At 41.9% G+C, this 15,071-nt stretch overlaps 1 protein-coding gene across 21 annotated transcripts; it reads right to left on the bottom strand.

The window, feature by feature from the left end:
• Positions 1-461: 461 nt before the first annotated feature.
• tpm1 (tropomyosin 1 (alpha)) lies at positions 462-14,479 on the bottom strand. Of its 21 annotated transcripts, none has more exons than XM_072670855.1 (10): positions 14,166-14,456; positions 13,660-13,785; positions 13,360-13,485; positions 8,761-8,894; positions 7,533-7,650; positions 7,209-7,279; positions 6,272-6,347; positions 5,780-5,842; positions 5,601-5,670; positions 462-853 (listed from the first exon to the last, which is right to left on the bottom strand). In XM_072670855.1, the coding sequence occupies exons 1-10, from the start codon at positions 14,277-14,279 to the stop codon at positions 771-773; spliced, it is 981 nt and encodes a 326-aa protein (XP_072526956.1). In that variant the 5' UTR covers positions 14,280-14,456; the 3' UTR covers positions 462-770. The 21 variants fall into 21 exon arrangements, with proteins under 21 accessions (XP_072526956.1, XP_072526991.1, XP_072526984.1 ...); XM_072670862.1 differs by lacking the exons at positions 462-853; positions 6,272-6,347 and adding exons at positions 2,730-4,590; positions 6,871-6,946 and having other exon boundaries at positions 14,166-14,479; XM_072670870.1 differs by lacking the exon at positions 462-853 and adding an exon at positions 2,730-4,590 and having other exon boundaries at positions 14,166-14,470.
• Between the last annotated feature and the right edge of the window lie 592 nt (positions 14,480-15,071).

Here is a 15,071-nt window from a genome sequence, read left to right as displayed (position 1 = left end):
ACTTAAAATGAATGAAGCACAACCAAATATGATTTAATCATATTTTTAAATTCAAAACAAAATACATTTTTGAACCATACAGGTTTATCGTGGGCAAACAAAACCCAAAAATGCATTTGCAAAGATGATGCTGCCTGACATTTTGCACCAAGTAGAAGATGCGAGAGGAAGGAAAAAAAAAAAAAGAAAAGAAATGAAACTGCAGATAGGTCCCTTTTTGGCCAGGGTTCCTACTGGCACATAAGTAGGCTAAAATATGAACCAAATTGATAAAGTATACAAACTATGATTTACTATTTAAAAGCTACAAACTGCTAGACTTGTGTCTTCACGGTAGCACCAGTGTACATATAAGCAACCCAAACTAATGTACACTTTAAAGGAAACTTTGGCTTTTTAATAAAAAAAAGAGAAAGAGAAAAAAAAAAAAAAAAAAAAAAAAAAAAAAAAAAAAAGGAGGGGGGGGGGGGGTATTTTTAAACTTGGTTTAAGACTCAACCGTGTCCACTATTAGAACCATGTGCATAAATTGAGGATTAAGTGCAATGTTTGCAAACTTTGTTATTTCTTACGGAAAAGACAAAGTTTGTGAATTACCAGAGTAAGATGTACCAGAATATTACCTTTAAAAAAAATAAGCAGAAAACTAAATCTTGGTAACAAATGGCACACATTATTCAATCTAATAACTTCAAACGTCAAAACAAACAAAAAAAAAAAATAAAGCACTCAAGTTACAAAATGCAGACATCATTCCGTGAACAGGCCCTTCACATATTATTCAACTCCAATAGAGTCTGTTCCAACATCTGGTTCATATCGAGGTTCTCTTCTTTAGCGTGTGACAGTTTATCTGTTAGAACATCAAGCGTTAGAAGACAATATTAATACCACTAGTGAACATGTATGACCGAGCATGCAGAGACACTTCAAGTACTTCTGCGTTCAATAAATATACACTCCAGTCACAACTTAACCTGCTCGAACAACGTTAAAGAAAGGTTTGCTGAAAATAAATACATACAATATAAAATACACATTTTCCCCCTTCACTCAAAATGTAGTTGATCAATCTAAACCGGACAGGTGACTAAAGTTTGCTTCCTTAGTTTTGCACTGGACCAGTACAGAAACAGCATTCCATTACTTGCTAGCTACATTTGCCTGTTAGCTACAGTGCAAAACTGTAGTAGCACTTGTTGCCACCAATCCTGTTCTGGCCAAACGGCTGCATTTGTGGGGGGGGGATAAATAAATAAGGTAAATAGTGTACACTTGATTTTTCAGCAAGCTTTTCCTTTAAGGTTTGTTCCTCTCTAGCAAATCAGAGGAGGAACTCAAGACAGAGACAGAATTTCTGACCCTGGCACAGTGACCATGCAAGACAGAGCAGTACCAAAAGGCAACAATCCGTCTCTGCTTACTCAAGGCATGCTTAAAACAACGGAGTGCATAAGCAATACGGTACAGTTTAAGACATTATTTACACATCTGTTTGCAAAAAAAAGTGCCATTAGGATTAATATATTAGATTTGTCTTAGATAGTCTTCTTTGATAGTGTGTAGAATATACATTATAAATGTGGGTCTTTCACACAGTCATAACAATCGTCATTTTGTTGCGAATATAAAACAAATTCAAACTAGTTAGTCCTCATTCAAGGCCACTCTTAGATCATTAGAGAGAAGACGATTTTTCTCAAGTTGCTGGTAGAGGCGGTCTGTGCAGTCAGGCAGCAGGTTAGGAAAAGAGAAAAGCAGAGAATGAATAAAGAGAAAGATGAACAGCTGGAGCACAGGAGGAAGAGGAGTTAGATCATTTTGATGGACTGTAGCAGGCTAGTAAGAACAGAACATTCAAAGAACTAATTAAAATTGAAAAACCCACACACCACAACACACACCTATTCAGTTATGCAGTGTCTGTTAGCATTAAACCAAAGAATGCATCCAAGGATGGATGAGCAATCGCTGGGGATTAGGGACTAGTGATCTCCTAGCCATAGGACCAACTCTTTGATGGTCACTCAACTAACCAACTTTTAAAATGTGTACAATATACATGAGAACTGCCATGCTGAAATGTTGTAGCAGACATTAAGCAGAATGCATCCTCTTACTATCATGTTTTCATCATTAAACTCCATTCTAGAGGCTTGTTTAACCCATCTGATCATCAGGTCACAAAGTGGTCCTAGGAAAAGCTGAAATGTCCTAAATCCTTCAAATTGCCTTCTCAATATTGCCATTCAAGCAGTTGTCAAGCTCATTTCTAGAATTATTTTTACTGTGCCAAAATAGAGCTTTAGTCAATAGATATAAGATATTAAAGCAATTCCTGGCTGGAGCTTTAACCTCTGCTGTGGGCAAGTATTCATTTGAGGCCTCATTCACAATAATTAAAGAATGTGGACTGAAATTCCAACACAATTAGCCTGGAGGAAGAAAACTAATCTCCTAACTAATCTCACAAACTCTCCAAGTGCTGTTTCATTTGTATTCATTACAGTTAAAGGTAGTGGTTGTAGTCTAATCTCTCCATAAGACCAACAGGGAGGCACATCATAATACTTGGTAGAAAGGCTCAATTAACTCTGACATTTGAATGGAGATAAAGAATTTTCCTGTATGTAAATTCTTTTAAGACACTGTACGAAGGCACTTCTCCACAAATTCAACTATATATTCACCTCACCACTGACTGGAAGCAAAAGAAACAACAGGCATGATGCAGCTAGGCATGTTCATTTTATTATACCCACTAAGAAAGGACTAAAATGACAAACAAAAAGATGATTTAAGACAGGGAAAAAAGGAGAGTTTTACATAGAAGGAACGTTTATTTTATTTTTTACACAATGCAGAAAGAATCAAAGGTACTGTACAAGAGAGGGGAAACGAACCAACATGAATGGATCAGGGTTGACAGAAGTGAGGGAAAAGGAGAGGGAGAGGAGGGAAAGGACAGACAGGGACAGAAGGCTGGAGAGAGCAGAAGGATGCCGCTCAGCCGGCGGGAGGCGTCTGATGGGGGTGTAAAAAGTTTTATCTGTGCAGGGAAGAGGAGCAGAGACAAGTTGAAGGGCTACCCTTTGCGGCTGAGAGGACGCACAGCACACAGCAGAGGGCCACTGCAAACCAGGAGCCACAATGCCCATTGAGGAGGCATTGCCCAGGGGGTTAGAGTCTCACGCATACAACTCAAAGCAGTCTCAAACCTCAAACCTTATGAGAGAAAGATCTTCTGCGCTCTAAGACAACTTCCATTTGCTGATACAGAACCAGAACAACTAACAGATTCACGCTATTTTCCAAATGCCATACTAACACGAGTGCACAAATTGATGCACGCAGGAGGAATCAGCCACCATACGCACAATTCTAATATTTCATGTAGAAGGAAGTGTAGGCTTTGCAATGGGCTCATGTAGCATCAGATTTGGATCAAGAAAAGCCAATCAGCGTTAACAGCCCAGAATGATAAAAGATCAATGTTCATGTAAGCCATGCAATCTAAAGAATGTGTATTTGTGAAAATGGAAAATGCTACAGCATCATCTCACTTTCTGAACCCTTCCCTAGTGTGAACAAATTTGGCTGCATGACTGCCAAGCAATTGCCTAGCATTTCAGAGTGTGTACATTTTTAAAAAAAACACTCACCGAGTGTTCCTGCTTTATATTTGGGAAAATGCACTTCCAATCACCCAACGGTTACAGAACGCCAGTATTAAAAAACAACTAGTGTACCCTTAATGGCCATGGAGTGGAGCCAAACACAAAGACACCTGGCTGACTTACCCAACAGCACACAGGTCAATCATAAAGAAGCCTAGTGTGCATTGTGTCACCTCAGTCTCAAATATGAAGGTAAACAGAGTTGCACGCTTTAAAGAAATGAAGGTAGTAGAAGTGGATTGTTAGTTGGCAGAGGAGCTACCGTAATCAGACAGGGTATACCAAAAGAGGAAACACACAGGAAGTAACAAAGCACAGTTTTCACTGAAACGCTTCCCCTTCAGCACTGCTGCATTTCAGAAAACTGTTTACATGCCGTATGACCAGGTTAACAGTGAATTATGCTTGAACATTAGCAGGATGCTGTGATTTCGTCACAGATTAGAAGAGATTACTTTTAAGAAAAAGTAATGGTGGTTATAGAAAATGGTGCAAACCAGGAGAAAATGAAAAAGCACTACTATACACTGCTTCCACAAAATCTGGCTACACTGATGAACTTTACATCATTACATTACCTCCAGAGCAGACATATTTTACCCAGCATAAATTCACAACCTATGCCACAAAGTGTGCAAAGGCATGAACATGCCATCAACTGGAGGAGCATTAAGATCTAGGAGCCAGTGATCTTGCTGAGTCACAGAGATAGCAGGACATTTTATAAAATGAGATTAAAAGGCAGACAGGAGTAGTGATGAGGTGGTGGTAGGGTAGAGCAGAAAGGAGGGGGTGGGCAGGCAGAGGCACAAGCAGACACAGCACATGAATTACATTGAAGTCATGTCGTTGAGAGCGTGGTCCAGCTCTTCGCTGATGGCTTTGTACTTAAGTTTCTGGGCATACAACTCATCTATTGGGGTGGAGGTGTAGTGGATAGGAAAGGGTAATGAGGTGGGGGGTGGAAGAGGAGAGGTGGCAGGAGGTGGAGAAAAGGGTGAAGCATCCAGTCCAGCAGCAGGACAGGCCCAGGGAGAACAGTGACAGACAAAAGAAGTACAGAAGAGAGTGCAAAAGTAACAAAACATTAGAAGAAGAAAAAAAAAAATGCAGTAACAGAAGAATGAAATAGAATCAACACGAGATGTGGGGTGGGCCACATCTAAAACTAACAGTGAAACTGATGGACCAGTCTAAAATCTAATTAACCAGTAATCATTTTTATTCAACTAAACAAATTGAACTTAAAATATCAAGTAAACACTTCAAAAAAAAACCTACCCTGTTCCACTTTATACAGCATATGTTAGTTCCTTCAGTGTACCAAATTTATACACAGCTTCCTGTTCCCTTACAGTTGATTTACAGAATGGCCAATCACTCTAACTGAACAGCCAACTTAAACGAGGAATACCTACTCTACTAACACAAGTCCTTTATATCCGTGACTTCATATCACCAGGGATGATAGGACACTTGACACAGTGCAAACATTCCACTCAGTCAGTGTATCAGAATTATGTAAATGGTGTTGGATGTGTGAATAACCGAATGACTGGGACAAAGAGGGCGAATGAATGCTTCTTCAATATTTAGTGTCTATAAAACTCTAATCAGAAAGAAGGACTGTGCATAATCACATTCCAAAATAATGCTCTATTGTTTAGTGCAGGGCCATAAAACATGACTAACGTTCAAACAATGACCGCATTCGTTAAATATGGCAAGGGCAAGTCCATCGGAGAAGGGACATAAAAAAATTTGAAGACTAAAAGAAGGTAAGGAAATAGAAAAGAAAGCTTTTAAGCATCAGAACTAGAAGATGAGCAAGATTCTCCTGATGAATGTGTGAAAGCTTCTTATATATTTTAGAGCATGAATGAGGCCTACAATCAAACAACTTTGCTAATATTAAAGTCATACCTTCCAGGTCATCAATGGTCTTCTCAAGCTTGGCTACTGATCTCTCAGCAAACTCAGCACGGGTCTCGGCCTGGGGTGGAAGAACACATTTGTAGAATCCTTAGAATGCGATCACACATGCTTTGAACACAAATACACACCTACGTGTAAAGTCCTCTGAAGGCCCATATAAAACTCACCTCCTTCAGTTTGTCGGTGAGGACCTTGATCTCCTCCTCGTATTTGTCTTCCTTCTGTGAGTACTGTGGAGGTAAAACAAGGGCAAATGTCAGCACCCAGACCAGCACACCTGACCACAAACACCAGCGCACAGGCGGTCTGCTGCAGCATTCAAAACATACACAAACCATCACTATGGAATAAAATAACCATACAGAATGTATGAATTACACTGAAATTTAATTTTGATAAAGCTAATGGGAAAAGGGTTCCCAACCCTGGTGCTGGAGTACTCATGGCCATTTTGGTGTTTTCCCTGCTCCAACAGACCTGGTCTAACTAATCAGGTAAATAAGAGTTCAGGCTGGTGTGGTAATGCAGGAGAAAAAACAAAATATGGGCATGGGTACTCCAGACCATGCCTGGAACTCACTGATTTCATAAAAGTTACCCTGGTTTGGGTCAAAGGGGATGATGAGATGGTGCCTGGGCCACACAAGCAGAACACATACCTTCTCAGCCTGGGCCTCCAGAGACTTCAGGGTGTTGGTCACAGTTTTCAACTCTTCCTCAAGCTCAGCACATTTGCTAGTGTTTTATGTAAAAGGTAGCAGAAAACAGAGAGAAAGGGAAGAGGAGGAGGAAGGGTGGAGGGCACAGCAAGAGGGAGAAAAAAAAAAGAGAAGATTCAGGATAGATTTAGAGAAGAAGAATAGGAAAAAGATAGAAAAGTAAGGAAAAGGGGAAAGAAATAAAAATCCCAAAATGAATAAAAATAGGGGAAAATGGTGAAGGGGAGCCCGTGGCCCCCCTTAAACAAAGCAGGAATGTTCCACAGTGACCAAACTACACAGAAAACGTCAAAGAAGCTATCCTAAATTATTAATTCATGCACGCTGGAAAATGTTTTCAGTGTGGCGAATTGAGCTTGCAGCATTCCTGCTAGGTTAGATGGGCCAATAAAATAAGAACCAAAAACAACTAAAAAGAAAAAGCAGAAGGTGAAGCAGATAAGACTGGAAGCTGGAAAGGATACTACAGAGTAAGAAAGCCTAGCCTGCTGAAGAGGTTAGTTTGTGTAGACCTAATGAGGAGTGTTAGTGTGCAGTACCTGTCCTTCTGCTGCTTTTAAGGACTTAAACGTTTGGTCCAACTGTTTGATCTCGTCCTGCAATCCATGCACATTTCTGTTAGTGCGTGTGTACAGCACAAGGCCATTCCATACAGGGAACACATGCAAGTTAAGGGTGCATGCAAAAAATAAAAAATAAAAAAAAGAGAAAAAAAAAGAGGAAGCATTAGGTAACTGCATTAAAACGGTGGGAAACCTTTAGAGTCACAGAACACCAGGAAGTTTCTGGCTACATGGTGCAAATCTTAGCACAGTGTTACACAGCAGGTCAGTGAGATAGTGCAAGTCAAGTGTGAAGCAGCAGTGGGGTGGCCCACCTCTCAGACAGCTCAGCACGTTCCTCTGTACGCTCCAGCTCACCCTCAACAATCACCAGCTTACGGGCCACCTGCGCACACACACATGGGATTGAGAGTCTGCACATAGTATAGTACACTTGTGTAATTTATAAGCATACATATGGGAAATAAAATGAAGTTTGGTGATTTGAGAGCTGCAAACATGTGTAACTATTAGCAAAGACAGCTAAACAATTTCAAATTTATATAAAATGACCACATGCTGGATTTAAGTGACAGTTCAAGGCTACAGATAATGGGGTGTGTTTAGGCATGAAGTGGCTGGTCTGCTGAGGAACTCACTTCCTCATATTTGCGGTCAGCTTCCTCAGCAATGTGCTTGGCCTCTTTGAGCTGGATCTCCTGCAGTTCCATCTTCTCCTCATCCTTCAGGGCCCTGTTCTCAATAACCTTCATGCCTCTGTAGAAGGAAAGAGAGGATGAAAACATGACTGAAGAAGCAGACAGACAGGGAGAGATGCACATACTTTCTAGAGCCACTGCCAGTCAATCTGCGCCAGGAATTCGAGTCTGTAAAAGCAGTCAGTTAACCCATGTTTCGTTTAACCAGAGTGTTCTTCACCATGTACTTTGAGAGCACAAGTATTTTTGTGTGAAAGCGATTTAGGGTATTAGGGAGGATCCCCAAGCTAGCTCAGTGGTTTTACTCCATTATAGGTGGAGATGACAATCTTATTGGTTTTGTTCTCTGGTTTTCAGGTCTCTGGTTTTAAGGTTGTAAAGACAACTCTGTCAGGACTCAAAACCTATGCTTACATGCACTTCCACCCCTGAAGGGAGGAAAAATCATGATGTATCAGTAGCTGAAGCCAGGTCACTAGACAGAGCGACTGTGTACTATGGTGTGGGGCCTGGCTGCACAGAGAAGCTGTGTGTGAGTCAAACAAAGAACGGGAAACACGGCCTTGTGCCCCTGTGAATCGTTGTTTATTCAAAGCTCTGGTGCCACTACACAAACAGCTCACGTCTGTTGTTTGGGCCAGCAAATGGCATCACCACAGCCATTACTTAAAGATTTCAGCTAAATGCTCTTGAGGTTCTGTATTTGAAACTATTTCCTGAGATCCAGAGAACTCAAGTCGTTATTTTTACATTAACGAACATCCTTTGTGATAACATTTTTGCCAAATAATACATTTAGTTTTAATGAGTAATTCATAGCTAGAAAAAGTGGTTGCACTAACAAGCACTCTTAACAAGGCACCAGCTGCGCTGTGCAGGCTAGGAAGTGGAGGCATGTTTGTCACCTCAATAGCAGCGTCTGTACACAGTAACCACAGTGATCGAGTGCAGGAGAAAGAGGGGGAGGGGTATACAAAGTGTGATAGATCTGTTTTACTTCCACAGTCTCTCACAGCCTACAGCACGTCCTGGTTTACAAATTGATCTGGAGCGTTCAATATCAAAAAGCAATTCAATACCACTGAACAAACCAATGTATGTATCAAACCGAGCATAAACACTGTGCCCATATTCAATTTCAAAATTTACCAAACTACTCTACACTCACCTCTCACTCTCATCAGCAGCCTTCTCTGCCTCCTCCAGCTTCTGAAGGGCGGTGGCCAGACGCTCCTGGGCACGATCCAACTCCTCCTCAACCAGCTGGATACGTCTGTTAAGAGAGGCTACATCACCCTCGGCCTAGGTGAGCACAGCAGAAGAACCAGAGTGAAATAGGGAGAAGATGACGAACAGACATACCAGTCCACCTCCAAAACATATACAGTTGAAACTGTGTACCAATAGCACTGATTATTACCAGTAAACATAAGGAACCTGAAACTTGAGGAACCTGCACTGCGATTTGATGACCGTGTGTTCTTGAACAGGCTACTTCTACACATTAAGGCCCACTGAGGCAGAGAGAGATCCCTTCCCCTGAGAGCCTTCATACACGCACACTGTGTGTACTGGCAATAGTGCTAATGTATGTGAGAGCTCTGGGCCCATTACTAACTCTCCAGGAGAGATTTAGAGTAATGGAGAAGAGAGTCTCCATAGGCTTAAAATGATTAATTCTGACTAAACAACTGCAACTTCCTATTATGTCCCTACCAAACATCCTAGGATTGGAATTTTTTTCTTTTAAAATGATGACCGCAGAACTTCAGGTGTTCTCCAAGGCTGCCCAGACATGGGAATTCCAGGATGATGGCAACAGCTGATATGTAGAAAAAGAGACTAGATAACTAACATTCATTTTTAGAGAAGTAAATAAAGACAAATCATGAGACATCAGTTAGAAAGTCAAATCTGAACATGTTTGATGTCTACATTTCTTTTGTTGCACAGATACAATTCCGATATCCTTATCCATTACAGTTACTTGTACATTACATTTCCACAGAACCTGAACTCCCACTTTCTCAGACCAAATATTAAGACTAAACTTAAAATACAAGGAATTTGTAAAAGGCAAAAACACCACTGGCTTTGCGGGTTAGGCTTAATACACATTCAGACAGATCATGTAATATGGCATTTCTTTCTTTTAAGATTAAGATTCAAAGTTTGTGAGTGAAGGAATATCCTACTGAATGCACATTCATGCACTCTGGTTACAACCTAATGACATGTGGGCGGATACTACACAAGCGACTTGTGTAACCGACCACAACCCCTTAGAACACTAAACCGGTGGAGATGGACTCTGGCTTGAGAGGATTACATAAGGGTAAAGTGAATCAATGAAGCAATTTGCAAGGAACATGCATAAATAGATGTTCTACTACTGGTTTCATGTCTAAAAGAGGCTCACATCTCTGCTTCAAATGACTACAAAAAAAATAAATAAATAAAAAAAATCCATGCGTGAACACAGCTTTCCCTTAACCACTAACGCAGCTAAAGAAAGCTCGAAATTATTTCCTGTCTGCTGTGACTATGGCTGCAGCAATGTGGCCTAAGGTGGGTCCCTTGGCTTTTTTTGTACTACATGCATCAACGCAACATGTCCTTATAAGGAGACATAGTTGCAAATCGTTAGTTAACAAGAGGGACTTCCAAACAGAGCTGTAACTGCTTTGTGTTTCCTTTGTGTTTTCATTGAATTCTCATAGCTCACATTAATATAGTCTAATTTGAAGTCAGCAACATTTCCAACACCACACACACACACACACACACACACACACACACACATACACACCATAATGAGTCATTTTCCATTTGAAAAGAGTAGAAATATAGCAGCAAATACGACCTTTATGCTGAGGGCTGCTGTCCTATGTGACTTGTTTCACTTTCAAATGCAAAGTGAAAACTGTGCACCTACATCCTGTTCATATTTGTCGCGATCAAAACAATATTTTGCATTAATTGAAGAGAAAATATTGTTAGATATTTTTGCCACATAAAATCAGAATTTACATTCTTTAAATAATAATAATAAAAAAAACCAAGAACAGAAAAAGGGCCTACGACAACCCTACATTAGAGCCATATGTTATTGAACGTTAGCAAGTGCCCGCATCAAAACACCCTTCCTAATTAGCTCGTAATCTGGTTAAGTGAGGAAATTACACTTAACAGCCATAATATCTACAACAGGCTGAGTTGTGTAAGAAACGGACTGAGCGCACAGCGGGGCGTGATGGAGAAATCCCGCTATGCAAGTTGGTGCTGCACATCACTCACTGTCCTCCCTCTCCTTCACAGACGCATCACTTTAAGCGCTGCGCTGGTCAAAACTGTAGCTATGCGGAGACGCCTGGTTAGCCTGCAGCACTGAAGCCCAACACGGAGGACAAGGTGCTACTTTGCTCTGCAGTAATCCTCTGTGTTTTTAAAGCGCTTACTGTTTCTCTTGCTTTCTTCTCCGCGTTCAGCTGCGCCTGCAGTTTCTCCACTCTTTCTTCAGCACCGTCCGCCTGCTCTTGCAGTAACTTGATTTTCCGTTTAACCGCTTCCAACGAGGTTAAGCCCGCCATGACTGCAGCTAAACACTAAAAACACGCTGATTTACAGCTTCGAGGTGAAAGACAGAGATCAGAGCGTAGAAACGCCCTGCTCAGAAAGCTGCCCTCTTCAGTGCTGGCCTCAAAACACGCAGCGGCGCCTCCAGCCCACACCGGAAGTCCCCATGTTGTCGCGGCCAAGCCCCGAGCGTGACGTCACCGGGCTGTCGAACACATGGGTGGTGTTATAGCTCGCGATGACGTTCGATAATAAACGAAAATGACAGGATTTGTGGGGCTTCCTGTGCGTATCTCTGATTTTTTAATACACTTCTGATTGATTATGACTGATATTTAACTGACCGAGTGGTCCCCAATGCTTTGCACACGCCCCCCATCCCCCCCAGCCGTCACAGAACACGTGTCCCTTGTTAATTACTTAACGAGCTGAATCAGGTGTGTGCGTACTGTGGGACTGGGCTGCGTCCAGAACTGCACACGCTATAGTATATATTCGACACCCTTAAAATAGAAGGAGGGGTGTTTCTCAAGGGTTCTTTGGTAAAGACAGTGGTCATGTATGAGAAGAACTGCTGGTGATTCTTAACCTGGTTTTTATACAAATTATTATTAAAAAAATAATAATCCACTATCGATACAAGGGCCATTCTGGTACTATATAGAACCTCTTAGCGTATATACTAATGCATGTATTGCTAATGGTGATGTCCTACAGTTTTTAGCATGGTAATATGCGGGTTTCGACGCATATAGGCTTGGAACCCCCTGGGTTTTTGTACCACTCCCCCAACTCTGTTCACACCTGCTAATCATTGACTCATCATGTTCAGTCCGGAGCGCTTGAACTGCGTCTGTGACTGGAGAAAATGCGAGGAATGCTGGACGAGGAGGAGAAGATGCATTCCTTAGTTTTTTTATTTTTTATTTTGATAAATGAACAAACAGCGCACTCTGCTGGCAGAGTGTAGAAATGCTGGCAGAACTGTGCAAATGTACCAGACTAGGAGTTTATAATAATCATAATTCCACTACGAATGACATTAGTGTGCAGGTGTTCATACGGATGGCTGGACCCTTTTATTTAACCTGTTTACCGGCTGTTAAAGCAGATTGGTGTAATTCTCATCTTGGACCACGAGGGGGCGGCAAGCACCCCATTTCTAACAGAGTGGCGGTTATAAAGGAAATATGGCTAAGACTTGGGAAATCACTGTCTTTTAAAATAGATATTTTAGTTAGATAATTTTAAACTAATATGCTGGGGCTGTTCAAACTTGTACACTTGAAGCAGATTACAGAATTAATCCAGATTATGATGATCCTGTATTTGTAGCCTGTACTGTCCATTTAATGGCATTCAGAACTATGAATATATTTCCTATGAAAGTACATAAGCTTCCTTCTAACCACCTGAATGAACAACATCTTTGTTATTTGACCTTAAATATATATATAGAGAGATAGATAAAAAGAAACTTGGTAAAAAAAAAAAACATTTAAAAATGAATACTAAATATTTTGACAGAAACAGTGTATTTATTCAGTAATAAACTGAAACTGTATGCAGTTTTTGTCTGTATGATTAAAATGAGAGGTTGAAAGATCATGAAATCGTCTGAGACTTCACTCATGATCTCAAGGGGCACGGCCCAAGGAGGAGAGCTGTGTCTTTACCATATAAAGCACTAGGCTAAATTTAACAGCCCGGCTGCTCTCCAGTACTGTCTTCCAGTAGCCTCGGCCACACGTCCTGCAAATTCCAGCTCCACTTAGTGTAGTATTTTCTTTCAAGGACGCTTCGCTTCTCTATGTCTGACCATTTCCTTTATATGCCTGACCAGATACTTAGTGCCTGACTTGCTTCTCTATGTCTGACCATCAGTTATCAGGTGCTGATAACAGAATAGGCCTCTCAGAGCTCCTTATGTTCACTGATACAGTCATGATGTGAAAGTGACATCAGTGGTGTACAAACATAACACACACCTGAGTGAAAGGACACGCTGTGAGCATGGTTACTAAAGCCATAGGTTTTACCAGTCCTCCACTTTGAGGACACATTTCACCCAGTAAAGTACAACAGCTGTCATTTCACACAGGTCTGAAGAGAAAGAAAGGGTGTGACAGAGAAAAAAGGGTGGTCTGTGGAAGCAGTGGGCAGCCAGTAAACGCTTGGCCTCCATACTTACGTCTGTGGCTTTCTTCTCAGCCAGCTCCAGCTTTTCCTGGGCGTCTTTAAGAGCCTCAGAATACTTGTCCAGCTCATCCTCGGTGGCCTTCAGTTTCTTCTGCAGGGCTACCAAGTCATCCTCGAGCTGGCCGTGGGTTGAGGGGATTGTTTGTTTGTTTGTTTGTTTGTTTTCCACAGCGGTGAACAGCAGGAAAGCGCAGTGCGTGACAGGGCGCAAAGGAAAGGACACACAGGGACAGACACACAGAGAGAAAGATGGAAAAGTTAGGGGAGACTTGGAAGGGCACACACGTAGTACCTTTGTGGCGATCTCCTCGGCGGTCAGCAACTTTTCCTCGGCCTTTTGGAACTCCTCAAACACTTTATCGCGCTCATCCTCGGTTATGCGCAATTTCTTTTCCAACTCTCTTAACTCATCATCCAGCTACACATGCATGCAGATGACAGTTTTCATTAACATTATATTATTCACAAGTATTCACAAAACATATCGCATAGCGTGTCCTCAACTACTGCAGTCAGCTGCGCCCCGTTATAAGAGGGCTCTCTATAAGCATGGGAGATGACAAAGCAGGAACAGGTCGCTTAAGAGCAGCTTAGCTAGCGACTGTTTCCACATCAACACTGGATGCTCAGGTTAGGCTAGTCAAGCAGATCCCATTCACTTCAGTTAGCCATGCATACTAGCTTCCGTCTTCTGCCACTATAAATCCACTCAGGGTAATCCGTTTACTCGAAGGGGTTGATAAAGGCACCCCTTGGTTTAGTTTTTTTGTTCTATGGAAAACTGAATAAATCCCCGACCTGTTTGCTCCTGTCCTCTGCTGCCTTCTTATCTCCCTCAGCCTGCTCAGCTCTGTCCAAGGCGTTCTCCTTGTCGAGCTTGAGCATCTGCATCTTCTTCTTGATGGCATCCATGGCTGCTTATTTGGTTTGGCTGCACAAAAGTTCCAGAAAACAAAACAACGGGAAATGTACAGAGGGGAGCTGACGGCCGGTGCTTAGCTCGGAGCGTGTGGGCCAAACTGAACGCTGAGCTGGAGTGCAAGCGGTCCTCCCCGTATGCCCTGTCAAATATGTACTTTGACAAGGGGGGGCCGCCGAATTCCTCACGACATTCAATACTTTTTTGGAAGCGGCCTCTGCGGGCTCCTGCTCCATGCCCCGTCTTTTTTTAAGGATCTGAGTGGCGATTCGCTGCCGCTAGACATTTGACCGTTCATATGACTATATATGGGATGTGATGGGAACGAAGAAGGGCAAAGCCCTCCACACGCTCCTATTTCTAAAGCTAAAACGTTAAAGCTCGGCAGGGAAAGAAAAAGAGAGGAAAACGGCACAAAAATGCAGAGGAGATCTTTTTCTTTCTTTTTTCTTCCAGGAGATTTCCGTTAAGAAACGTCCGTAACCAAGGTAACGCCTCACACAGAAACGGGCTGATCTGTGGCGAGAGCCTATGCAGCATATTTCGTGTACGAAAAGTTTACTTTTATTACCGTGTAATAAAACTATGTACCAGGCATAAGTGTAAACTGAGGTTTGGCACATTTGTTAGGATTTTTTAGACTTATTATTTAGTAACACATCGTTTTTGACACCTTTACAGCGCGAGGCACCGAGGAGCGCCTGTGCGCGTCAGGACGGCGTCCACAATGCGCATTGTTGAAATCTCCCACCGAAGTGCGTCCACCTCCTGGGAAGTGTTGGGTT

Source organism: Salminus brasiliensis, chromosome 2 (assembly GCF_030463535.1).
Source record: "Salminus brasiliensis chromosome 2, fSalBra1.hap2, whole genome shotgun sequence".
NCBI classification, from domain to species: domain Eukaryota; kingdom Metazoa; phylum Chordata; class Actinopteri; order Characiformes; family Bryconidae; genus Salminus; species Salminus brasiliensis.
The sequence above is the reverse complement of the archived record's forward strand: the minus strand, read 5'-3'. Positions and strand labels throughout refer to the sequence as shown.